The sequence below is a fragment of the Callorhinchus milii genome, unplaced genomic scaffold, assembly GCF_018977255.1.
Source record: "Callorhinchus milii isolate IMCB2004 unplaced genomic scaffold, IMCB_Cmil_1.0 Scaffold5, whole genome shotgun sequence".
NCBI lineage: Eukaryota > Metazoa > Chordata > Chondrichthyes > Chimaeriformes > Callorhinchidae > Callorhinchus > Callorhinchus milii.
Genome location: NW_024704746.1, coordinates 60,614,596 through 60,642,379, shown reverse-complemented (window position 1 = coordinate 60,642,379; position 27,784 = coordinate 60,614,596). Strand labels below are relative to the sequence as shown.

Genomic DNA, 27,784 nt, shown 5'->3' with positions numbered 1-27,784 from the left:
AGGACTTTTTTTTTATCTGGACCAGACCTGGAATAGAACATCTAGTTTTGATCCCCAAACCTTAAACAGAATATCAAAGCATCAAAAATGGTTCAAAAGAAGATCAACGAAAATGATTTCTACATTTAGTCCACCTCCTTTGAAGGAACTTTGAAAATTGTATCAAGCTGGCATCCAAAGCCACACTGTGGACTGAGTTCAAGCCCAATCAATATTACAGGAGGGAGGGCAGAGTCACCCAGGGTTAATTCAACCTTTAAAGTTGAGTTTAGTCAGTATTATCCAAATCAGCATTGAAATGCTGGGACTCTCATGTAAATTCAAAGACCCTACAGGTATGTTGGCTCAATGGCTTCTTCAAAGGGTTTTTGGTGATACAATTGAATCATGTCAGGGTAGTATTCACCTACGGCCAATGACCAATTGGGGCATGTCCAGAAACAACTGTCTCATGAATTGATAATTATCACATCACATACTAAGAAGGTTGCACCACCACTGCACTTCAGATTGTAAGAAAATATTATTTCGGAGGGGGGGAGGGATCAAAGTTTTTTCTCATATGGATTTGAATCTGCAAAATTCAGGACACCCTGGTCACCGAGACGCAAGGCAGTTGTCCAGGCCCCCAAGGCAGTGTAGAAGAGAGCCACAGGGTTGATCCCCAGTGCTTGAGGAGTGAGCAACAATAGACAAGTCTTGAGAAACGACACTTCAGAGGTTACTTAATAGAAATGCATACAATTTTAATTGGGATTAAAATAAATAAACCCAGAAGAATACTTTAGGAAGCATCAAGACACTAGAACAAATGGACATGGGTTTAGGGTTGCAAAAGGCAATTTCAGGACAGCCACCAGGAAGTTTTTCTTTACCCAGAGGGTAATTAATGAGTGTAGCTGAGACGAAGACATTGGACTCATTGTTTTAAAAAAAAACCTTGATAGGAGGATTTTAGGGTGGGTCAGAGGGCCTTCTTGTGAACCGTCTGAAAAACTCCATTCACTAAGTGGATGCCACTTCTACAACAACAGCAGCTTTCATTTATATAACACCCTTTACCTGGGTAGGTCACAGAGCACTTATTACACCTACAAATACACAGTTACAATACTTCAAAGTGAAATCCTGTGAAAGCACTTTAAGACATTTTGACGGCATGATAAGGTGCTACATCAAATGCAAATATTATTATTAAATTCATCGTTGATCATTAACCATACATCCAGCACATTGTTGTTTGTAACAAAAACTTCCATCTATATAATATCTTTTGTATTGGCAGGACGCCTCATAGCACTGTTTACACAGAGTGCCCCAACAAAATCACATGATAAACTACCTTTCTACCAACTCTACCTTTCCTCCTCTACTCTCAACTCCACGACCACCGATGTCCTGACAGCTGTCTGTCCGACATCGAGTCCTGGACGAGAGACAACTTTCTTCAGCTCAACGTGCGAAAAACCGAGGCCCTCCTGATTGGCTCACGTCAGCGCCTCCGCACCTCAGGCGCTGACACCATCAGCTTCCAAGGCTGCACTCTCCACCTCTCAAAGCCAGTCAGGAACCTCGGCGTTTTGTTCGACCCTGAGCTGTCCTTTCTCCCTCACATCCGCACCACAACTGGCACCGCCTTCCATCACCTCCGGAATATCGCCAGACTACGGCACTACCTCACCCCTCACGCCGCTGAAACCCTGGTTCACGCCTTTGTCACCTCAAGGCTGGACTATGGGAACTCTCTCCTCGCCGGCCTTCCCGCCACCTCCCTCCACAAGCTGCAGGTCATTCAGAACTCTGCAGCTCGTGTACTGTCCCGCACCAGGCTTCGGGACCACATCACTCCCACCCTCGCTCGCCTCCACTGGCTCCCCATCCCCCAGAGGATTGATTTCAAGATCCTCATCCTCACCTACAAGGCCATTCACGGCCTTGCTCCCTCCTACCTCTCCAACCTACTATCCCCCTACCTACCTGCCCGTACCCTCCGTTCCTCTGGCTCCGGTCTGCTCCACGTCCCCCGCCCCAACCGCCCGACTATCGGTGGTCGGGCCTTCAGCCTCTCAGCCCCCAGGCTCTGGAACTCCATCCCCCAGTGCCTTCGCCTTGCTTCCTCCCTTTCCTCTTTCAAGGCCGGTCTCAAAACCTTTCTCTTTGACCGTGCCTTCAGCTCCCCTCTCGACTCTCTTCCTCCTCCTCGCTCCCTCCCTTCCCTCCCCTCACCCTGACCATTTCCCCCCTCCTCTCTCCCTCCCTTCCCTCCCCTCACTCTGACCATTTCCCCCCTGCTCGGGTCATGACCCAACTGTGCAGCGCCTTGGGACGTCCTCCTGACGTGAAAGGCGCTCTATAAATGGAATCTTGTTGTTGTTGTTGTTGTATGGTTCAGCAGCACGATTTCAAAGCAAATTTCTGAAAGTCACTGAGGCTGAGCTCTTCTTTGAGCAGAATGAATAAGGAGCGTGAAAACTGCACTTGGTTCTGTCCTGAATGATTTCACCTCCCCGCCCCCCCAGCTCCCCTCCTCCATTTCATCTGGCCCACCGCTCCTTCCATAAACTGTAAATATTGTTATGTTACATTTCTGGAACATCATCAACCTGTCCCTCTCCTCTGGCTCTGTCCCCATTCCTTTAAAAACTGCCATCATCACGCCCACCCTGAAAAAACCCTCCCTTGATGCGTCGCAGCTATCAAGCTACCGGCCCATCTCCAACCTCCCCTTTCTCTCCAAGGTCTTGGAAAGAGTTGTCGCCTCCCAACTGCGCTCTTTCCTTTCCACCCATTCTCTTTTCGAACCCCTTCAGTCAGGTTTCCGTGCTGCCCATAGCACAGAAACTGCCCTGGTCAAGGTCACCAATGATATCCTGACCATCTGTGACCAGGGCTCCCTCTGTCTCCTCGTCCTCCTCGACCTATCGGCAGCATTCGATACGGTCGACCACGCTATCCTACTCCACCGCTTGTCCTCCCACCTCAACCTTCAAGGCACTGTCCTTGAATGGTTTAGGTCGTACCTTTCTCACCGTCTTCATTTTGTCTCGACGAATGGCTTCTCCTCCACCCCCCGCACTGTCTCATGTGGTGTCCCTCAGGGCTCTGTCCTTGGTCCCCTCCTCTTCACCCTCTATATGCTCCCCCTTGGTGACATCATCCGCAGACATGGAGTTAACTTCCACATGTATGCGGATGACACCCAACTCTACCTTTCCTCCTCTACTCTCAACTCCACGACCACCGATGTCCTGACAGCCTGCCTGTCCGACATCGAGTCCTGGACGAGAGACAACTTTCTTCAGCTCAACGTGCGAAAAACCGAGGCCCTCCTGATTGGCTCACGTCAGCGCCTCCGCACCTCAGGCGCTGACACCATCAGCATCCAAGGCTGCACTCTCCACCTCTCAAAGCCAGTCAGGAACCTCGGCGTTTTGTTCGACCCTGAGCTGTCCTTTCTCCCTCACATCCGCACCACAACTGGCACCGCCTTCCATCACCTCCGGAACATCGCCAGACTACGGCACTACCTCACCCCTCACGCTGCTGAAACCCTGGTTCACGCCTTTGTCACCTCAAGGCTGGACTATGGGAACTCTCTCCTCGCCGGCCTTCCCGCCACCTCCCTCCACAAGCTGCAGGTCATTCAGAACTCTGCAGCTCGTGTACTGTCCCGCACCAGGCTTCGGGACCACATCACTCCCACCCTCGCTCGCCTCCACTGGCTCCCCATCCCCCAGAGGATTGATTTCAAGATCCTCATCCTCACCTACAAGGCCATTCACGGCCTTGCTCCCTCCTACCTCTCCGACCTACTATCCCCCTACCTACCTGCCCGTACCCTCCGTTCCTCTGGCTCCGGTCTGCTCCACGTCCCCCGCCCCAACCGCCCTACCATCGGTGGTCGGGCCTTCAGCCTCTCAGCCCCCAGGCTCTGGAACTCCATCCCCCAGTGCCTTCGCCTTGCTTCCTCCCTTTCCTCCTTCAAGGCCGGTCTCAAAACCTTTCTCTTTGACCGAGCCTTCAGCTCCCCTCTCGACTCTCTTCCCCCTCCTCGCTCCCTCCCTTCCCTCCCCTCACCCTGACCATTTCCCCCTCCTCGCTCCCTCCCTTCCCTCCCCTCACCCTGACCATTTCCCCCCTGCTCGTGTCATGACCCAACTGTGCAGCGCCTTGGGACGTCCTCCTGACGTGAAAGGCGCTTTATAAATGGAATCTTGTTGTTGTTGTTGGAAGGGAAACACTAAAATATTGCATATGCGTCCCGCGGACATTGCTCAAATAGGGCATCCGGTCCTCAGCAGCCAAAAGGTTGGACCGCCCTGGTCTAAACTCACACATGAAAGATGAACACTCAGACTGGGTATCAGAGAGCTGCTGTGGACTCACACCCCAGCTTAGAGTCAGGGATAAAGAGGAGGGAAGGACATTGACAAAATAAAACTTGCCTGAAAAATCCAGACAACATATGTGGGGCAAATGAAACGGAAATAACTTACTAATAAACACCATGAGTTGTAAGCAATCCACCATTATAATAATCTCTACAATTGCCACCCAAACCCCTTTATTACCTTGTGCTCCGCTTGGAAACAGAGAAAGGAAGGAGAAAGCCTCCCTATGTATCAAATTTTTCCTGTAAAACCTTTCAGACTGCACAACAATACCTGTCATATTTTCACAACACAAAGGAACACTTAAGAACATAGGAGCAGAAGTAAAAAAAAACTAAAAAATAAATAATAGTACAAAAGCACAGTGTAACCCTTCACGTCCCAGCACAGACTAAATCAAAACATGTTGCTTTTAGGGCAAAAGAGCTGCCCAGCTGCAGTGCAGAGCAGTGAATACTTACAGCCCTCGTAAATATCAGTGGGGATGTGGACGGCTGTGTGATTGAAGTCCACAAGACGTCGGAAAGCGCGATTGGGCTGGAAATCAGGTTTGATCCTCGGACGACTCTCATTTCTCTCAGTCTTTGGGGAGGAGGAAGAAACAACAGAAAGTGAACATCAACTCTTTCTGGGCTCAACGGAATAACTTCAACCGGACACAACAGTTCCACTACAGCTACAAGTTAATGGTTTTACGTGGTCTTAAAGGGCTCTGGGACGCTACCCTGCGAGAGGGTGGCTATATAAATGCATGTTGTTGTTTTGTTGTTGCCTTGGGTGTCAGTGATACAAAACAGACCCAACTAGCCATGAAATTAATCTAACTACTCGATCTCCCATTAGCTAAACAACAATAGTGCATAGTAGGCAATAGAGAATGCTTTGAGAGTAGATAATACACCAACAACAACAACAAAATTACATTTATAGAGCGCCTTTCATGTTGGGAGGACATCAAGGTGTTGGACAGTAAGGGGTCAGGACCCGAGCATGGGGGAGAGGTGGGTTAGGGGTGAGGGAAGGCAAGAGAGGTGGGAGGGCGACTGAAGGCATGATCAAAGAGGAGGGTCTTGAGACTGGACTTGAAGGAGGCAAGGGAGGAAGCGAGGCGAAGGGACTGTGGATGGAGTTCCATCCTGTGGGGGCAGAGAGGCTGAAAGCCCGGCCACCGATGGTAGGGCGGGTCGGGCGGGAGATGTAGAGCAGGCCAGAGCTCGCTGAACAGAAGGAGTGGGCAGGTTGGTAGGGAGTCAGCAGGTCAGAGAGTTAGGAGGGGGCAAAGCCATGGATGGCCTTGAAAGTGAGGACGAGGATCTTGAATTCGATCCTTTGAGGGATGGGGAGCCAGTGGAGTCGGGCAAGGGTGTGAGTGATGGGGTCACGGAGCCTGGTGCGCAAGAGTACACAAGCTACAGAGTTTTGGATGATCTGCAGCTTGTGAAGGGAAGAGTTGGGAAGGCCGACAAAGAGGGAGTACCATTAAACAGTAGGTCTGAATCACTATAGTTAGGCTAACATGGTTGAACTTCATTATTTCTTTTGGATGTTATACAAGTGGTGTGGAAAATGCAATGTGTGATGTGATAATTTCCACTGGTGATAAATATATTGTTCAAAAACTGCTGTTGAAACTCGGTCAGTGCACAAAAGAATAAGAGAATCTAAATCAGTCCATTAGTGCTGGTTGTTTGAACCTCCTCTTCTTCCCCCACCTTGATTTTGGCTGACCAGAGATTTCAGGAAACGCCTTTTTTTTTCTTAAACAAGTTTCATTTTACAGAGTAAGTGTGATCCCTTGAGCATGTGGAGTTTTCAGCAGTTTCTTGTCTATAACTATTCTGAATGCTAACCTTTTCAATAAAACTGTTTGCATGTGACAAGACTTACTTCAATATNAAAAAATAAGCGTTTGGCAATTTGAAATAGTATCTTATCACGTAGTCAAGACATCTTCAAACCCTTCACAGGATTTACTGGAAATTTTTTGTAGTTTGTAAGCAAAACAGCAATTATTTGCACACAGCAATGTCCCACCAAAAGCATGACGTGAATGACCAATTTTTTCTGAGAGATTGTTGGCCAAAACATTGGGAGAAATTCCTTTCTTTTTTCATAAAGTGCCATGGGATCTTTAATGTCCACCTGAAGAAGCAGACAATACCTGTGTTTAACATTACATCCAGAGGATGGTACCTCCAACAATGGAGCATTCCCACAAAACTACACTGGAATGTCATCCAAGTCTATGAGCTAAAAAAAATATATATGGTTTCGCCCACAAAATGTACAGTCAAAACTATTTTATAATATATTCTCTGAAGCACTTTGAGTCTTCTGAACAATGTGATAAAGTGCCATAACAAATGCAAGGATTATTTATTATAAGAACACAACTTGTACACAAACATTTAAACCTACAACCCTCTGACTCGGAGGCAAATAGTGTGATACTAACTGAATCAGCCTAACATTGTACCTTTGAACTGCCCCAACAATATGAACAGAAACCATCAACATTCTGAGCTATAAAAGGGAGTAGAGGATCGATAAACAATTCTCTCACTTGTGGAGAGATTTATGATATGGAAATGCATTCTAGAGGCTTTCTCCATTGTATGAAATGATCCTAGTGAATGCAATTAGATTTGAGAGATGCAGAACTGTCTAAGGATTGGAGAACTGGAATGCAATCACTGAATATCCCATAGGAATTGGGTTCCAGATTACATTTTCCATCTAGTCAACTCAGCTACCACTTATTGAATTACATTTTCACATTCCACTGACAGTCAGCACAACTCCTCACTAATTGAAGTGTAAAGTATGTCGACATAAATGTGCGTGCCCTGCACAGGCAACTGACATCAATTTGCACTTTCAACGCACATCACTTCAGAATAATGGTCTCATTGCTTTTCCTTCCCCTTCCTCCACTCTCCTGAAATCTACTGACTCAGTACAGTTCTGTAGTTAACATTCACCCTCTGAGCACCAAACCCAACTGGTCATTGGATTTGGTACTCAGGAGATGAATGGTGTACATTGAACTGTGTGCATGAGTTAGACAGTGAGCATCATGAATGTAAGAGTGGGAGGCATCAAAGAAAAGTCCTCAGAAGACTACATGCAGCAAGAGGGTCCCAAGGCAGTCATGAGGAATGGGAACTAAGGCTGATTTTCCTTCAAGTTCATTCCTGAAATCAAAGGTAGCGCCCAAAATGCATCCCATGATATTCAACACAAACCCACAAGGGATTTTGCTGGTTTGTACAGCAAAGTTGTGCATTGTGCACCAGTTACCAAAACTGAGCCATTGCTGGAGATGGTCACATCTGTAGCTTTGTCACAGTTCAGGCTGACAGTTTATCACGGCGCTGGGAGGTTGTGGGGGGGGGCAGGGGAGGGTGTTGCATTGTTGGAGATGCTAACCTTTGGATGAGATGTTAAACTAAGGTAACGTTTGCATGTTCAGGTCACATTAAAAATCCCAATTCAATTCTATTGAAAAGGTGAAGAGAGTTTCTCCAAGCGTTCTGGCCAACAATCCCCCAGATAGCATTGGTCAATCACTCCATGGCTGTTTGTGGGACATCACTGTGCACAAATTCACTGCCGTGTTCATAAATACACAGTTGCTATACTTTCGACAAAATGCAAATTAAGTGCTTTGAGATGTCCTCCTGATCTAAAATGCAAGGAATATTATTCTTATTTCAAAAGTAATGCGTTTTAAATGATATAATAATAATTATTATTATTATTTTCAAATGATGAATTAAACCAAGGTACTGTCTGGCTGTTAAGTTGGACATGAAAAATAGAGGGGTGTTTATCTTAGGGGGTTTATCTCAGAGTCCTGGCCAAAAAAATCTTCATATTCTGTGAAGTGCTTTGAGACGTCTGGAAGACGTGTAAGGCCCAATACCAAATGCAAGGAATATGATTATTATTATGAATACAAATTCTTTTAATATAGGCGTTTTAATAAAAATCCCGAAAAATACCCCCCCAATGTAATTTCAGTCTGTCAACCACCACGATTCCCAATACCTCACCTCTCAAACAAACGGCAAAATGTATCGCTCTAACTCACGAGATCTTTGCTTGATCCAATAACAGCAAAACGGTGGTGAAGCATATTATAGCCAGTTAGTTGTGGCCATGGGACACAAGTTAATGGCTGGGATTGTCTCGCCCTGTGATCAGCCAAATGTGAGAGGATAACAGGGAGTTGTTTCCCCACCGTGAAGGAAATCTGGGTTTGCCTGCCAGAATTGAATTCCAAACAGCATCAGTGACGCTTGGCAGCCATAGCCCACCCACCTTCCCAGTTTAGGAATTGTGTGCACAAAAGGCAAACATCGGGAAAATCACACCGCAATGGAAAAAGCATCTTGATACATAAAGTGCATCTCCTCCGAGAAATCACACCATCTCAAGAGGACTTGGTTTGACCCAAGAACATCTCGGACTGCAGGTTACCCGAGTCAGAGAGACATAGATGATGTTTCCAATGAGATGCTCACTTTACGTCCCAAGGTACTTTTTCCAGTGACATTTATGCTTCCCTTTTTCCTGAGCACTTTTGTTTTATCTCACTGAGGAGGAAATTACTCTCTCTCTCTGCATGTCTGTGTGTGTGGAAAGGAAAACACATTCTGAGGGATTGAGTTGGTAAAACCACTGCCTAGAATGAAACAGAACCTTGCAGGCTATCAACGACCCAGTATTTTTCCACAGATTAGAGTTGCCAAGTGGGCCAATTACCAGCGTCAACATTTTCAAGAGAAGCAAGGAGACAAATGTAATTTTTTTAAAATAAAGGCCATAAATAATAATAATCTTTGCATTTTGATGTAGCGCCTTATCACGTCATTGAGACATCTCAAAGCGCTACACAGAATATACTGCAAAGTGCATTGACGGTATTTTTGTGGGCAAAAAGCAGGTGCCAATTATGCACAGCAGTGATCATCGATTGGCATGAGGGATACTCAGAATGTATTTGACCCTGTTTATAGAATTAAAGACATTACAGTGAAACGAAACCATTCAGCACATGAAGCCAATGCTTGTGCCAGCTTCCCCATTGGCTTATTTATGGAAAAATTATATATTTTTTCCCATCCCAAAATAAACCTCTGGTGATTGTAAAAAAAATAATCTGAAAGGCACATTTACCTGGGTTCAATTAATTACAATAGTGAACAGTATCTTTTATGAAATTCTTATGATTTAGCAGCGACTTAATTTAACTGCCAACTGAAACAGTTAGTTAGCTTCGAATATACAGTTAGAAACCCCATAAATAACCCCATTTATTTGGAAGACTTCATGAGACTCCCAGTAATAGGATTTTTTGCTGAAATATCCAGCTCTTTGGGTTTCTTAAAGTATTAATTGTAATATTACCCTCAAAACGTAATAATAATTATTTTTGTATTTGATATAATGGCTTTCACATCGGGAGGGCATCTCATAGCACTTCAGAGGATTTTACTGTGGTGCAGTGACTGTATTTTGAAGGTAATTTGCACACAATAATGTCCTGCAAACAGCCATGAAGTGAATGACCAAGTTTAAGGATGATGAGTAAAGTGAAAAAAGAACTCAAACAGATTTTGAAAAAAGCCAGCAATAAGCACAATAGAAAAGGCAAAATAATGCAAATCCTGGAAATCTAAAATAAAAACAGAAATCGCTAGGAACACTCAGCAGGTCAGGCAGCATCTACAGAGAGATGAAAGTGAGTTAATGTTTCAGACCTAAATGTTAACTAACTTTCCTCTCTCAATAGATGCTGCCTAACCTGCTGATTGTTCCCAACGACTTCTGTTTTTAGTACAATAGAAAAGCCTACAAAAATACACAGTTCCTATGAGACAAGTTCATTTTGCGAGTGTTTTTGCTCAAAACAGTAATAATATTGTGATTTGCCTTAAAATAGCAGGTTGTGATATTTAGGTCAAATTACCTGATTTATTCCCCTGAAGCTACGTCCTCACCAATCAGTAGATTATCTGTCAAACGATATAGCAACCTTGTGCTATTTTATAATAATAATCCTCAACTTGAAACAGTACCTGTCATCAAAACATCTCAAAGCACTTCACAGTGCTTTACTAGGTAAGCACATCAACCAATTTGTACAAAGCAATGTTCCATAAAAGCCTTGAAGCGAATGAGCATTTTTCTTTCATCTCGGGGATTGTTAGCCAGGACACCAGGAGAAATTCCATTCTCTTTTCGAACTGTGATATGGAATCTTCAACATACACTTGAACAGGCAGACAGGGACCTTGATTTAATGATTCATCTGAACGATGGCACCTCCAACAATGTGGCACTCCCCTCGCACTGTATTGGAGTGTCAAGCCAAGTCAGGATTCAAAGTCCTGACATGGGACGTGAACCCACCACATTCTGACTCGGAGGCAAAAGTGCTACCAATTGAGGGAGCTGACACCTCAGCCTGGCTTGTCAGCGAATGACATCCAGCAATATCACAGAGCTATTCAGTCAATGTTCAGTGGTTAAACTCAGTACTTTCACTCTCCATCCAGGCCGGTCATATTCTAACACACAATGGCTGACATGGACGGAGTACTGGATATCAGCTCTCAGCCACAGTGTCAAACACCATTCAGGAAACGAATAACAATTCTCTTGGTGAATGAAAGTCCATGTCAGATGAGCTGCTCACAGGTTTGATGAAGAGGGAACTCAATTCAGACGGAGTTACAATGGGGGTGAAAAATGCGACATGTGATGTGATAATTATCAACTACTTGAGGTGGTGATCAATTATCACAGCTTGAAAACATACCACACACCCTGGGCTGAGATTAGAAACAAATTACATTTCAAGTATCCATGATTAGAATTCCAACTAAAAAGTGTGAGTAAATCTTTAGAAAGAGATGTCTGTTTTAGAAATAATAAAATCACAAACATGCTGGTAAATTGATGACATAGGTGTTCAGTAAAACATAACTGCAATTAGTACAGTTCAAATTCACAAATGTTTTATTAAATTTACACAAAATAACCTTTTTTTTCCTCTCCACAATTGTTTTTCTTATCTTAATTCCAAAATACTTCCCACAAAATATCCTAAATTTGGAAAATGTTTGTTTTGTTGACAGTTACAGTGACCACATTTGCTGCTGCTGAAAGCCACCTTTCTCTGCTTTGTTTTCCTTCTTACTTGTGCAAACTCACTGAGGTCAATTATGATCACCCTTGCTATCATCCCACCTCAGTAAAGGTAACCCAGCACAGACTGGTCATCGAACCGTGGGACCTTTCTGGCCCCAGACTCAGCAACTCTCTCCCCACTGATTAAGGAGAGTGACAGGCCACCACAAGACTGACTCAGATGAAGAAGGCCCCTAAGCATTATTTCAGAACATCAATCCCTACTGTCTTCCCATTACATCTCAATGACTCCAGCCCTGGCCTTTCTGCTAACCCAGTCTATTTGTAAAGAAACACTTCTTGGTGCTTGCCCAAAAATTCACAACTAAACAGAGTCGGCATGTCTGAAAGTATTGTTTTGCACTTTACTTTCCCCTTCCTCCATTAAGCATCAAATATCACTTTGAATGGGACTGTGTTATACCTAGCGTGGGTATGCACTTATTTATCCAGGAACCGTATGTGAGACAAGTGTTAAACTTAAGTGAGGACAACAATTACATTAAAGTTATTTTGGGGAAATACCTCAGAATTAAATGTTAAAAAAATTGCAGCACTCTATAGTTTTATTCTAATCTATATTAGCTAGATCTACAATCCAATAAACCACACATAACCTGATACTTCTTGAATCCAAATTGTCGCTTTAAAATCTGTAATAATGAACATGGTTATCAAAGAGAATAATCACATTTGAACAGTTCTCAAGTACTGGTTACACATCAAACAGCTGCCAAGGGCTGCAGAGAGATGCAATAGTGGCTAAGACACAGATTTTCAGAACTGTGAATAAAACAGCTTTTAAATTAAAGTTTCTGCCATCTTAAATTTTAAGACAAAATGATCACATTTGTTTAGTGCCTTGGGGCATCCTCCTGACCCGAAAGGCGCTAGACAAGTGGAATTTGTTGTTTTTGGTCCAATTTCTTTGCTACTTTTAACCTGCTTTATATAATGCTCATTTCCTGGGTTGAGATCAGCCCCTGTAGTTCGGTCTGTGTTAACAAGATTATTACTTTAGTGCAAACTTTTTTGGGGAGGAAAATAATCAATTTTTTTTTGAAATTTACAATTTGAAATAACTAGTGTAAAATACTTACATTCATATATTCATCTTTTGCATTGTAGTATATGACATCATTGTCCTATTTTAAAAAAAGAAAAAAATGACAGTTAATATAGAAACATACAATTTCGGCTTTTTCTTGATTTAACGGCAGTGAAAGAATTCAAAAATAATCTTAGCTGCCGTTTAAAAAATATAAATCAAAGAACAAAAGACTTTTTAAACACCATTGTCTATGAAGACACGTTCACTGCAAGTGTGACCGAAATAGGTGTTATTGTAAACTGACCATCCACCGTGTTAAATGCTTTGGTCTGCCTTACACATTCAATGGGTCTAAATGTTCAAAGACAGAATGTGTATTGAGAAGTAAAAAATAAATTGTTTAGAAAGAGCACTTTATTGTGAGGAGGGAACAAACAACAGAGAGGTTGTAACAGTAAAGTCATCCAAAACAGTTTGTTTTATTTGGGTCTTTTACTTAACCCTTTCACTCTGTGCTGTATTATGTTAACTTTAGGAATGAACGCATTCTAAAAATGTGCACAATTGGTTGCCACATTTCGCCCACAAAAAATATACATTCAATTCACTTTACAGTATATTCTGCGAAGTGCTTTGAGACATCTCGAAGATGTGATAAGGCGCTATATCAAATGCAAGGATTATTATTATTTAAAATGTTCAGCCTGTGAGAGATTATCAACACAATACAAATTTGTATTTCTACAGAGCCTTTCACGTCGGAAGGAGGTCCCAAGGAGCTTAACAGTCCTGGCTTGGCATCTGAGCTGGGTGTAGGAGACGAGTGGGTGGGAAGAGAAAAATGATTGAAAGTGCAATCAAAAATATTTTCTCTTCCTGAGGACGAGATTCTGAAACAAATCCTGGATTTCAATTACTCTTTCCAGGTAAATTAACACACACCACACAAGCTCGAGAGGAGAGACACTGAGTGCAGCTGAAAGTGAAAGTCCCCACCCTGTTTAAATTAGGCAACTCGGAGAGCATTCAATAAGACACCACCACAAAATGGTGACAAGCAGGAAAAAGCACCTCCATAAACATCCTGAAATTGCACCTCCTGAGCCCCAGGAGTAAATCTGAAGTACTGATACAGTAAACCAACTAAGATTAGGTTGAATGCTGCAAGTTAAAAGGTGAGGCGGCAGAAGCTGACAATAGTTAGTCGAGATCACTACCTTTAGCTCCAGCTTCTGAAGGAAAAGATAAACCGAACCTGAATAATACGACTATTGTGGTCAAAAACAAGCGAACACGGTCGGGGAACTCAGAAGAGGGATAAGTGAGCAGATCATTCCATTTAATCCCTTTGGACAGAGTGGTGAATATGTGGAAATGGATTAGCCAGGGCTACATGGAGGCAGAAAGTGTAAGCAATTGCAAGAGAGAATTAGAGAACTATCAAGTAAAAAGGGTTATAAGAGACAGTAGTGTTGTGTAGGATTTTTTAAAAACTTTTAGTCTATCAAAAAAGACTGCAGCAATAGTCTTTCCTGATGCTGGTTCATACATTCTCACGTGGTACTGGAGCAACACTGTACTGACATTACCGGTGGATACTAAAAAAAATTGCCTTGTACTATATTAAAAAAATGATGCACACTTTACCTGCAGTGTGAATGAGCAGCAAAAGAGTGGAGCAGCCACACACATTTGCTGAAGTCTTAAAACACTGAGTAGAATGCACTTGATTGGGGAAATAGGAAACCATGAACAGGTGGAGGCCATTCAATCATAAGATCATCAGGAGAATAAGTCCCTTCAGCTCATCTCATTACTACTGAATACCCACCCGACTATACTCCCATCACAGCATTTTAGCCATAGTTTTTTTTTAATGAGCCTAGCGTCCTGACCTCAACCACTCTTCCTGGCAACCTGTTTCACTTTATGCCTCTGGGTATAGAGATACTTCCTGGTGTCTGTCCTGAAACTGCCCTTTGCAACTCTAAACCTATGTTCTCCTGCAATCTAAAGTATTGTTCTGGGTTTAATTTTTCAGTCCCATTTAAAATGTTACACACCTCTACCAGGTCCCCTCTGCATCATCTTCTCTCGAGACTGAACCAATTTCTGACTTCTTAAAGACACAGAGTCCTGAGGCAGTGAGATGCTGTTCGCTTTCTCTCATTATTCATTTGGAATGTAATTTTTTCCCAGCTGGTCAGACTTTGCTTTATTCTGTGCTTTTTTCATGTCTTTTTTTCATAGTAAGTAAGAGATTTTGGAGGTGAATAAAGCCAAGCTGATGTAACAACAAAATTACATTTAAAGAGTGCCTTTCACGTTGGGAGGACACCCCAAGGACAGTCAGGGGTCAGGTCCCGAGCATTGGGTAGAGGTGAGGGAAGGCAGAGAGGTGGGAGTGCGACTGAAGACACGATCGAAGAGGAGGGACTTGAGACTGGCCTTGAAGGAGGCAAGGGAGGAACCGAGGCAAAGGGACTGTGGGATGGAGTTCCAGAGTGTGGGGGCAGAGAGGCTGAAAGTCCAGCCACCAAAGGTAGGTCTGGTCGGGCGGGAGACATGGAGCAGGCTGGAGCCTGCTGAACGGAGGGAGCGGGCAGGTTGGTAGGGAGTCAGCAGGTCAGAAAGGTAGGAGGGGCAAGGCCAAGGATGGCCTTGAAAGTGAGGACGAGGATCTTGAATTCAATCCTCTGAGGGATGGGAAGCCAGTGGAGTCGGGCGAGTGTGGGATCGATGGGGTCATGGAGCCTGGTGCGCGAGAGTACACTAGTTTTGGATGATCTGCAGCTTGTGAAGAGAAGAGTTGGGAAGGCCGATGAGGAGGGAGTTTCCATAATCGAGCCTTGATGTGATGAATGTATGGGTAGCCTGAGGGGTGAGGCAGTGGCAGAGTCTGGCAATGTTGCAGAGGTGGTGGTAGGCAGTGCTGGACATGGTGCAGATGTGGGGGAGAAAGAACAGTTCAGGGTCAAACAAGACACCCAGGTTCCTGACTGGCTTAGTGAGGTTGAGTGTGTAGCTGTGAAGGCTGATGCTGCCAGTGCCTGAGGTGCGGAGGCGCTGGCGCGAGCCAATCAGGAGGGCCTCGGTCTTGCTGACGTTCAGTTGGGGAAAGTTATCCGTCAGCCAGGACTTGATGTCGGACAGGCAGTCTGTCAGGACGCCAGTAGTCCTGGAGTTGAGGGTGGAGGCAGAGAGATAGAGTTGGGTGTCATCCGCATACATGTGGAAATTTACACCACGTCTGCGGATGATGTCACCGAGGGGGAGCATGTAATGGGTGAAGAGGAGGAGACCGAGGACAGAGCCCTGAGGAATACCGCACGGGACAGTGCGGGGGCTGGAGGAGAAGCTGTTTGTGGAGACTTAAATGTAACTTGTAACGTAAATGCCCATAGCAATAGTCCTAGCTGAATAATGGATAGCCCCTATAGCGGTCTATTACCATAAGTAAAGTCCACACAAATCAGTTCATATTTTGCAAATGTTTCTCAACGGTATTAATCCCCTAGCTCACTTTTATATTTGATGGTCCTTTATTTTTTATTATGGCTAAATTGTAACTGGGCTCACTTTTATTTAAACGTTTTGAAAGAGGTTGCTTGCATTTTATTTCTCTGGTACATTACTTTGACAGGAGGGTAGATTCCCTCTGTGTTTTGTTCCTATTTGCTGATATCATCCTGTCATGTGCCAGCTCTGTCTGAGCGGGCAGTTAAATGATCTGCTTGTACTTCCACCGGCAGTAATATGAGCCAGTCACTAGAAAAATGGCTCAGAATACTCCCAGTGTTAGTTGGTAAGTCATGCCTCTGAATCAAGAAGGTTGTGAGTTCAGGCTTCACGTAGGAACTTTGAACTCAGTCAGACAGCACTGCTCGGTTGGAGGCGACATCCTGGGAAGTGTTTTGACAATGTGATGAGGTGCAACATCAAATAAAAGGATTATCAGGGATTATTATTACAAAATCTTAAGAATTGGCAACATTCCTCTGTAGAGTCCTGTAGCTTAATGGCTAGAGCATGTGCCACACCTCGATTCCCGGGCGGGGTAAAAATTTAGGCACGTTTCCTTACTCCACACGTCTGTTTACCTAGCAGTGAGTAAGAACACGATTGTTAGTCGATTGGTGGATTGCTTCTGTGAAACGTTTTGAAACATCTCAAAGTCGTGATAAGGTGTTATATCAAATGCAAGGATTATTATTATTATAATCTGTAGTTTGCTTCACATCAGCTTTTTTTTCTGTCCTTAGAACTTTCTGCTCTCCTCTCCTGAAGGGTCTACCTCACATTGGGTTACAGGTCATCTTCAAGTGACCCATCTTGAAGTGTGAACATGGACATTGTCTGTAAGCAGCAGTTTACTCAACCGCGAGGAGCAATGCAGTCAATTCTGATCATGTCCTCACCGTAATCCTGGTGCAGGAATCCTGCTTGATTTTCCCAACCTCCAGCCCAGGTAGCAGTTCTGAGAGATGAGGTAATAGAATGCACAAGCTAGCAATTAAACCAGTGACACTACCAGTTTGTAAGGTTGAGTTTCACACTAGCCAGCGGCTTCAACAATCCATTGGTTGACAGCAGAGTCTTTACATCAACTTTCTATCTAAATAACCCATTAAGTTCCTAAACTGCTGTGTGCAATTGGCTGTCGCTTTTCGCCCACAAAATACACAGTCAATTCACTTTACACTATATCCCGTGAAGCGCTTTGAGGCCACTCGAAGATGTGATACGGCGCTATATCAAATGCATGTATTATTATATTATTATTATTATCAGTTACCTCATGAAAATCCCACCTCACATTAGCTATCTATATAACTCCTCCACCAAAATTTATTTTAAATCTCAATCTTGTTTTAAAGGAGGGGGTTGAGGACTTATGTGGAATATAAACAACAGCCTGGACTAAGGGAACCGAACAGCCAGTATCCATGCCATACGACTCTATGTAACTCTGTGTAAATCTGGTTGGCTGTAACAATACATTACAGTATACCTTGTGAGGAGCTTTGAGGCTTTCAGCATGAAAGGCGCTACATCAAATGCAAGATTTAGTATTATTGTTATTTAATGGACATTTGAAGAAATTTGAAATTGGAATCAAGCTGCCCATGTTACAAAATCAATACGAGGGAAGTGCAATATGGAAGACAGCAGTATTTAATATGATCACGCGCACTGGTGTGAGAGAAAGAGAGAGAAAGAGAGCACATTAGTTTCTTTATCTGACTCGTAGGTTGCTTGCTCCAGCTCCTCAACATTGGTGCCTCTCAACATTTACAGCCTTTCTATTACAAAGGGAATAAAGTTGCATCGCCATGGTTACAGTGAAGATTGGACTTCAAAACTAGTTCCCTTCAGGACAGGAGATGGGAGAATGTACAAAAACAAGTGCCACCTGTTCAAAGGCACACAGCCAATATCACATCTGGGAGAGAGATTGCGCTCATTAATTCAAGTTGGAATCACCAAATCTCTGCCCCTTTCCATTAATATTTCATGTAACCTATCAGTCCTTAAAGTTTTTAATCTTGATGCCAAGAAAACTAAAACACAAAAATGATCGTTCACTTCATGGCTGCTTGGGGGATATTGCTGCTTGCAAATTGCTGCTACATTTGCTCACAAAACACACAGCTACTGCACTTTACAGTATAAAGTCTGAAACACTTTAGCACATCCTCTTGATACAAAAAGCACTATACTAAATGTTAGCATTATTATTGTTTTTTCTCTCCTTGTGGTATCTGCTTGTGTGGTGATATGAGCATCAGTCAGGATCAGTATCTCACCCATGTGGCTCTTCTTAAGTCTAAGTGTAAGGGGTGTAAAATGAGGGTTGTCACTGGAATGGTTAATAATAATAATCCTTGCATTTGATATAGTGCCTTATATCTTTGAGACGTCTCATAACGCTTCACAGAATATACTGTAAGTGTATATTTTCTGGGCGAAATGCGGCAGCCAATTGCGCACAGCAGTGTCCCACAAACAGCCGTGGATTGAGTGACCAAATTATTTTTATTTTTAAGGAATTATTTCCCCGGAAAAGCGATCCACCAATCGACTAACAATCAGGTTTCCAGTTACTGCTCGGTAAACAGAGTGTGTGGAGTAAGGAAACCTTCCCAATGTTTTGTCCTGACGGGAATCAAACCCAGTCCTCTTGCTTGGTAAAATTTTTCTTCACTCAAAATGCTTTCCGGCTCCGGCCTGCTCCATGGCCCCCGACCCACCTGCCCCACCATTGGCGGGAGCCACTTTGCCCCCAACCTCTGGAATTTCATCCCCCAATCACTCCGCCTCGGCCCCTCCTTAGCCTCCTTCAAGTCCCGCCTCAAAACCCTCCTCTTCGACCATGCCATCGGCCATCCCCCTTCCCCTCCCCTCCCTTCTCCCCACCCGACCCCAGCTCGGGTCTAAAATGCTGTACACTGTCCAGCGGCTTGGGACGTCTTCCCGACGTGAAAGGCCCTATACAAATGTAATCTTATTGTTGTTTCCTACTAGTGGCTACTAAAGCTAAGACGATATAAAAGGAGACTGGATAAATAATTAAAGAGGATCAATGTAAAATGGTACAGCAAAGAGCAGGGAATTAAGATTTAAAGTAGACAGCGCCAGTTAAGTTTGATGAGCCTTCCGTGCTGTAATTTCAATGATTCATTGTGTCAGCATAGATAGTGAGACTATTCAACAATCAGTCATACCACAGCCAATTCAATCCTGCCTGACCTTCGACATCCAACTTAGCAGTCAGGGTTAATGATCATGATCATTAGCCCCTAGTACCCAGTCCCAGTCTTTAGGGCTGTTTTGTTTTAAATGTTATGATTGCACAGAATTGTGACAAATTATTGAATTAAGCCTCAATTTGGAAGTGGAACATAGGGCAGAACAGCTGAAAGCTCGCCCACCAATGGATGGGTGAATCGAGCAGAGTTAAGGAGTTATTGTTTACTAAGTGGAGTTCATTGAATTTAGTGATGACTTTCCAATGCCTTTTGGTAACACATATTTCTTCTTAAATAACAGATTTCAGGAATGACTACCCTCAGCTCCATTTACAATAGATTTGGAAGGATTTAAAGACCATTTACACTGTAGAGAAACAGTCTGGTTGGAACTTACTGGGTGAAAGCCAATAGAATAAAGAAGCTATTTATCATTTGTGTCTGGAGCCTATCTTCAGGTTTTTTGAGCCACGGTAGCAGCTGAAAGAAAATTTAAATTTCTTTCACTTCAAATGGCTGCATGAATCTTTCCAACTCAATTAGGTCAGATTTAATGAGGATTTGCTGCTCAGCCTGGCTGTTTTCTGGGGCTATAAATGTAAAAGGAGATTTGGTTTTGAAAAAGGTTATTAGGAGACTTTTTTTTAAACTGGTTATTAAAAATCAGATACTTTGAAAGTTTTTTTATGTATTTGATTCTGGCTATTCAGAAAAAAACATTGGTGTGTAAATCTAAACATTTGTGAGCAGGCTAGGAGCTGTGACATTTGTAAGAAAAAAAATCTACAATGAGAAAAGGCCTTGCAGTTTGGCATGTTCAACCCAATCTGTACTATACTTTACACTTACTATATTACTACAAATGCTTCATATACCCAACCTTATCTGCCCCATCATCGGCAAGTGAGCTTTCAAGCATTCACCCCTGCTCTATGAAAATCCATCACACTTCCCTCCTAGTTCTTGCTTCCCACCTCCCCATCGTCAAGAAGTATTTTGAGACGTCTCGAAGATGTGATAAGGAGCAATATTAAATGCAAGTATTATTATTATTATGATTATTTAGGGAGAAGGAGCACTGACAAGACGTACGGCTTTCCCCTCTCCCCCCACCCCCACCCCCACTAGCTCCAAACCCCAGCTCGGGTGGCCAACCAGCAGCGTCAATTGCTTTGAGATGTCCTCCCAACATCAAAGTTGCTCTGTAAATGGTATTGTATTATATTACTGGTGACAGCCTGGTTCAGTTGTTAGCACTCTAATCTCTGAGTTAGTTGGCTGTTGGTTAAAGCCCCACGTCAGCAATTTGAACTGGTATATTTTAGGCTGACTGTCCGATGGGGTGGAGTGTTCAATTGTTGGGAGGTGCCATTCTGTAGATGTTTGAAGTCTTCCAAATCCACACCGGGAAAAATCATTCGTTTTACATAAAAAATTGCAGACAACAGGGTTTGTCTCAGGAGCCATACTCACAATGTAAAACTGACATGAATACTAACGTGGGCATCTACCAGGAATTAGAACCTGCTGATCAGTCAATTGGATCAATCGTCATTGATTTAAAAAGGTGCTAATAGTAAAGAAGGATTAAGTTGTACAGAAAACATAAGATATTTAATAACATGTTTATTTATAGGCTGAACCACATCCCCAAAAATAGTGAGCTGTCAGTGCTCCTTCTCCCTAGAATAATAATAATAATTCTTGCATTTAATAATAATAATAATAATCCTTGCATTTGATATAGCGCTTTTCACGTCAGGAGGACGTCCCAAAGCGCTTCACAGAATACACTGTAAAGTGAATTGACTGTATATTTGTGGGCGAACGCGGCAGCCAATTGCGCACAGCAATGTCCCACAAACAGTCGTAGATTGAAAATGACCAATTTATTATTGTTTTTGGTTTTGGAGGGATTATTATTAGGCTCTGTGTGGAGTAAGGAAACTTGACCAAAGTTTCGCCCTCTGCCTGGAATTGAACTCAGGTCTGTCGCTTGCAAAGCGAGTGCTCTAACCACTGAGCTACAGGGCTCCACGCTTAATAAAGCGCTGTATCATTTCTTCGAGATGTCTCAAAGCGCTTCACAGAATAGACGGTAAAGTGAATTGATTGTATATTTTGTGGGTGAAAAGCAACAGCCAATTGTGCACAGCAGTGTCCCACAAACAGTGTAACTGAACCTGGAAATGAACCAGGAATTGAACCAAGGTCCACTCGCTTGTGATGCGAGTGCTCTAAACTGTAGGTCTCCACAAAGTTAATAAATCTCCTGAAGGGTTAATAACAGGTGGCGGATAGTTCTAGATCTCCAATACAGTTGTTAGCAATCGCAGGCCCCTCAATGGAGCTATGTTGGACTTAAAGGAATTAAACAAAGGCTCAGGAAAATAATACCACCTGTGTGTCTGGCCATGATGCCTTAATCCAGGTAATCCTAAAGAGTACATTTGTAATGAGAAATGCAACTGTAGCGAGCTGGCACGAAAACCTTTACTGATCGTTTCATCCCAAACACCCCACCAACTACGCTCATTAATTCTTTCTGTTTCCAGTGGTATGTTTCTCCACTTATTCTGTTTTCTTCTGCACATTGCACTCTTCCTTTCTCCACGTCACCACCACACCACCTCCCTCCACCCCCTTTTCCACACGTTCCCATTCCCATTCTCTTAGCACAGAGCGGGTGATCAAACAACCTGCTCCCAATCCTGTGCCAATACACCTCCAAAACTGATAGAGAGCAGGTGCTCCACAACAACCAAAGGGACTTTGTCAGCCCAGGTTTTATGCAGGACAGTTATCACAGACCAGCTGACCGCTGTACCTGACACATCAGCTCATCATGGATGGAGCCAGGGTTGAATTTGTCCTCATAGGCACCTGTGGGTGGCTGAGGAGACGCAATGAGCTCTCAATTAAAATAAACAAGAAAACATCCAACATCAAACAGACATATTCGAAAAGAAAATTCACAGTTATTGGCATTCCAAATGGAGCAACTTTCAAACTTGTTGCATTATTGGTTGCTTCACACACACTGCTTACGGATTATGCTGATTCTGGTCTCGCCACTCAATGTTGGGAATTGGATCCATCTCTACATAACAAACACTGCAGCAATTGAGAAATGAAAATCATTCCATGCCCTTTCCTCACAAATCTACCGGAGCCTGCATATGTTTCCCAAGCACAGTACGCAAGTGCCAGGATTCCCAATGGATGAGAACTTATATGAGTCCGTGTTTCATTCTGTCAATCAAACTCAAAAAATGCAGATGCTGTAAACGAAAACGGACAAATAGTTCCCGTGGTGAGATTTCAGCTCTTTGATTGACAGGAGGAACTGAAGATCATTGAAAGAAAAAGCTTTTCATTTTGCAGAAAAGTTCTACCGTTTTATTTATTTATATTGCGAGGACAGTGATTTCACAAATAGTATTCACCAGAGCGATCGGGTTCTGCCAGAAAAGCGGTGTTACATTCTAAAAGTAGACTTGCTGCATACAATGACAAATAGCCCAGGGCTGAGACTGCATCCATTACAGCATATGCTCATCCAGATTTTGTTTAATTACTGCCAGCAATCCAGATTGTGAGGTGGCCACTGATTTCAACACATAGTGTGGAGTGAAAGCCTGGAAGTGAATGTTAGAGTACTTTAAAAAGGGCAAAAGGTTCCCCGTGTTACAAATTCTCCTGACATTGATACTATGCCAAAAAAGAGGTAGAATGACATGTGTCTGAGCATGATTTATGTTGACCTATGGAAACTCTGCTGCAGAAGTTAATTGTATGGGAGAAGATCAACATTGTTTGCTTCCATTTACCACAAGGAGCAACCCAAGGAATTCTATTTTAGATGCCATAATCAATTGGGTCTTAACAACAACCACTAGTGTGCCAATGGAATAACTTATAGGGCTACCATAGAGGAACTGCGCTGCAAAACTCACAAAGCCAAAGTTCTGAAGCATAAATGTCACTAATAATTGTGCTTCATGTTGTAAGGTTGGTCCAACTGAAGGAATAGTTGGAGATCTTTACTTGCCATTAACGTAGAAAGCCATTTTTGTAATCTTCATTTAAAAAATTATGTTTTTATAACAGAATACACATCATTGTATAATAAGCATTCTGAGATGCTGAGTGACACTACCCCACATGAAGGGAGCTATGTAAATGCAAGTTGCTGTTGTTGATACTGTTGTATTCTGAGTAAGACAAAATACAGGATACTTTCCCCACTGAAAAATACAAGGGTATTGAAATAATTATTCCCATCAGGTCTCTCCCAAATCACCATTCACGTTCTCTGCTGTTCGCCTTGGGGGAGGTAAGCAAGGTCTCCTTGTAAATGAGCTGACTCCAAGCTGATATGCTCAGCAACGAATGTTGGAATCGAGCCTACCCTCTGTAGAGGTCTCTGTAGTACAGTTCCTGAGCAGGCAGGCTTGCTGTACTCCAGGGCACTGCTGGTGACATACCAGCCAACCTAGCTCATAAGCAGAACGTTCAGGAGCACACTGGAAGCAGAGATTCTTCCCACTCGGCTCCTGCTACCCTGTAAACCAAAGTACTAATGCGTAGGATGGTCATAGCTGGCCAAGCAGAGGGAAGCTTGTCAGATAGTGCTCTCAATGGCAAGCTAACCAATTTTAGCTTGTTAAATTCCTGCCAGCCAGTTAAATTTCACAGCTTAGACCCCATAATTTTCTCTTGTAGCTCACATTGTGCATTTCAAAGGATCTGGACCTGAAACTTCTCATCATTTGAAGCCTGATTTGTACAGTAGATAGTCACCTTAATGAATGTAAATCAAGACATGGGCTGGTTTCCACAGTATTGCAAAGCATTTGGCTCAGGGTGGAATTTTCTGTTGATGTTGCAAATATGAAGCCGCAAGAGACTGCAGCAAACTTACACCCAGTGAATCTCCAAGAGGTTGAGTTGTCATTTATGATGAATGCGTTAGAAGGAACAACAGTTCTAATAGTCCGTAGAAACTACAGGTGCTCATTCTTCAGCCAATACTCAACAGCCTTTTCACTTAATATTGCCACGTGGCAAATGGATGCTACATAAGGTAGGATAGAAAGAAAATGAGCTTCAGTGGATTGAATGACTTTCAACCATTCTTTCCTTTTGTACATTGCAAGCCGCAGCACCCATAGTAATGTAGCACCAAATTGACAATCTCCACCCAAAAGCTATGGGAGATAAGCTGCTGTGGGAAATGTCCCATTGGTACAACAGGAAGTGGTCTTCCTCAAGTGGAAAGCTTGATCATCAAGAGGTGAGGGAAAGGGAGAACATTTCTCATGGGCCACTGGGGGGGGGGGGGGAGCCAATTATTGTAGAAATAATCCGTTGTTTCTGTTGTTAAATTCTTGAATATCAAACCTTTTATAGTTAACGGAACTCATCTTGCCAACTTTTCTGTGCACGTACATTTGAAGTGCTCTGGGCAAGTGCCTGTCAAGTTGTGTTTTTACATACAAGGAGAGTTAGCAGGTCACTGCCTGGAGGACTTCACTTGATCTCTCTGCAATACAGATATATAAAAAAAATTGTGTTGCAAAATTGTATTTAATTACACCTGAATGAACAACTGGCAGCTGGTTGGCATCAGATTTAGATTCTGGCAAAAATCTATTGATGCCCTAGTAGGCATCAACAATGAGGAAGCACCATGTTCTTATTTTCTTAAAGGCTTTGAAAAGCTTCTAAATAGGGCTGTAGGGCCACGTGCTACGTGTGTATACACACAAACGTTCTCTAAGTGTTCACATTGGCCACTCCCGGTTTCAATATACCATCTCTCTCCATCTCAACTTCCCTCCTGTAGGATAAAAGCGCTCTGAGATGCTACCCTGCGTGAGGAGTGCTTTATAAATCCAAGTTGTTGTTGTTATCACAAAGAGAGAGAGAGTGTGACACACTGTGAAGTTCTGTTGCGTATTGGTTAGAACAAACAAGAGTACTCGGGTTCGATTCCTGGGCGGGGCGAAATCTTGGGCAAGTTTCCTTGTTCCACACGCCTCTGCTTACCTAGCAGTAAGTAGGAACTCGGTTATCAGTTGATTGGAGGGTGGCTTCGTGGGGTAATAATTCCTTCAAAACAATAAATAATTTGATCACTCAATCCATGACCGTTTGTGGAAGTTGTTGAGCTCAACTCAAAACCTAGTTTGAATCTGCAGTGCATGTTGTTTTGGTCAGAGGGTGTCTGACACATATGTAAATGTATCCAGAGCAGACAGGGATCCATGCATGGGACCTACACATGGAAATTCCAATGTTTGGAATGGAATGAGTACTCTCTCCTTGGAGGGATGCATCCTGCTTGCTTAATATATTAAGTGCAGGCTGCCAAGAGCCACTTGGCTGGGCTGATTCACTGGATATTATCTCAGTGGCCATATGCCCCTCCAAGCCCTTCCGACGAGCCAGGCTGGCCGGTCTGTCATCCACAGTGCCCTGGAGTACTGTGGACCACCTGGCTTAGGAACCAGACTGCCAAGACCTCCACAGAGGGTTGAGTCGATTTTGACATTGCGTTGCCAAGCATGTCACTTTGGAGACCTGCTTACCTTTCCATCATCCCTTCCGCCCCCTCCCCCTCCCCCAGAGGATAGTGATTTTAAACAGTGAAAATGCATTATGACCAAATTGGCAGCCGTCTAGATTTTATTCTATTAAAATCTCGGTTGAAATTTTTGAATAGATTTTGTATAAACAATGCTGATGAAATCATTACAGGAAATTGGCTGGAGGCACTGCTGTAGCCAGTCAGTATGAAGGCAATGCAGAGACAGTCATTAGCCCTGGGTAATTCAGAGTGGTTTATACCAACTGTGTATGTTAATCACCTCTGTCACTCGTTCAAGTTCAGAAACTCTGCTGACATCATTTCTCTTCCCGTCCATCCCCCCGCCCCATCCCCGTCCCCCACACACTCAATTTTTTTTGCAATTAATTTTGAAAACACAGAATATTAAACATCAGCATCCTTGACTAACTACCTTAGGAATTTGCATTCATAATCCAGGCTGACAATGCAACGCATTGTTAGAGGTGCCACGTTTTGAATGAGATGTTAAACCGAGGTCATTTCTGCCTGTTCAGGTGGACGTTAAGGATCTCGTGGCACTATTCAGAAAGAGAAGGGAGTTCCTCCTGTTGCTAGAGCCAACAATCTCCCATATAAAACTGGTCAATGAATTCATGCCTCTTGGAGAGACTTTACTGTTTCGTAAATTGGTTTGCACGTTCACCTATAGGGTGGCCAAATAGTCGTGATACCATGTCTAATATCAAAGAAATGATGATATTTTTGTTTTAGATGATAGGGTTGCATCACAACTTTTTGGTCACCTTGTATAAAATATAATCACGACACTTTACAGCATAATCTTGCAAAGGGTTTCGAGATATTTTAACCACGTGATAAGGCTCTGTATCAAAAGCAAATTGTTTTTATTATGAATCACAGTTCTTTGAGATAGTCTTGATTTTTAATAGATGGCATGGATAGTGAGATGCCTCTTTCAAACCCTTAGTTAAAGTCCCTCTCAATCATTTTGAATGATGTTAAGTCCTCGAGTGTGAATGAATAGCAAAACCAGGTTTGATGTGTGCTGATAAAGTCAGGAAACAAATACCACAGGCTTGACCGGTTGGAATCACGTGTCCATCAATCAGTCTAACTGCAGATACCCAAACATACCTGTCTATTTAAACGATATACATCAGATCTGCCAAGTACTGGACGAAATAAGCTGAAAGCCGTCAAACCTGTCCATTAGCATGCAGAAGCATCTATTACAGAGTCAACTCACCATTTCCAACATTTATAGCTATTATAGCTCTATGTGTGTTTGTGTGTGTATACTCAAGACGGTTTTTGAATAATAATTTACATCTATTGTGCATTTTCCACCAGCAGTGAATTGAAGCTTTCTAAATCCGATAATGTTTAGGTATGTAGAGTATTTTGAACTAGTGTTTTATGCAAGGGAAACAGAAATGGAAATGTTTTGAAATGAGAAATAATACAATTTAATTTCACAGTGTTTTTGACATTTTCTCTTATACCTATGATCCTGTGAGCAAACTAGGTGTCAGCCTAACTCAATTGGTAGCACTCTTATTTCTAAGACAAAAGATTGCGGGTTCAAGCCCCTCTTTGGGACTTTAAGATCATAGTCTAAGCTGACACTTGAGCATTGCTGGAGATGTGCTGTATTGTTAGAGGTGCCGCCCTTCAGATAAGACACTAAACTGAGGCCTTATCTGCCTGTTCAAGTGGACGTTAAAAATCCTGTGGCACAATTTCTTTTGCCAAAATTCGCCAACAAGCCCCCAGATAAAATTGGTCAGTCATCCCATGGCAG

General features: G+C 43.1%; 1 protein-coding gene across 5 annotated transcripts in view; it reads right to left on the bottom strand.

Moving 5' to 3' along the window:
• LOC103177010 (voltage-dependent calcium channel subunit alpha-2/delta-1) overlaps positions 1-27,784 on the bottom strand; it is a 418,878-nt gene that overhangs the window by 212,453 nt on the left and 178,641 nt on the right. For 3 of the 5 annotated variants that reach the window (XM_007890933.2, XM_007890935.2, XM_007890937.2), the window contains exons 5-7: positions 12,689-12,733; positions 12,206-12,241; positions 4,853-4,973 (exon numbers count right to left, since the gene is read on the bottom strand). In XM_007890933.2, the coding sequence (XP_007889124.1) occupies positions 4,853-4,973; positions 12,206-12,241; positions 12,689-12,733 (202 nt within the window). The remainder of the gene's footprint in view (positions 1-4,852; positions 4,974-12,205; positions 12,242-12,688; positions 12,734-27,784) is intronic. The other 2 variants (XM_007890934.2, XM_007890936.2) reach the window with 1 other exon arrangement.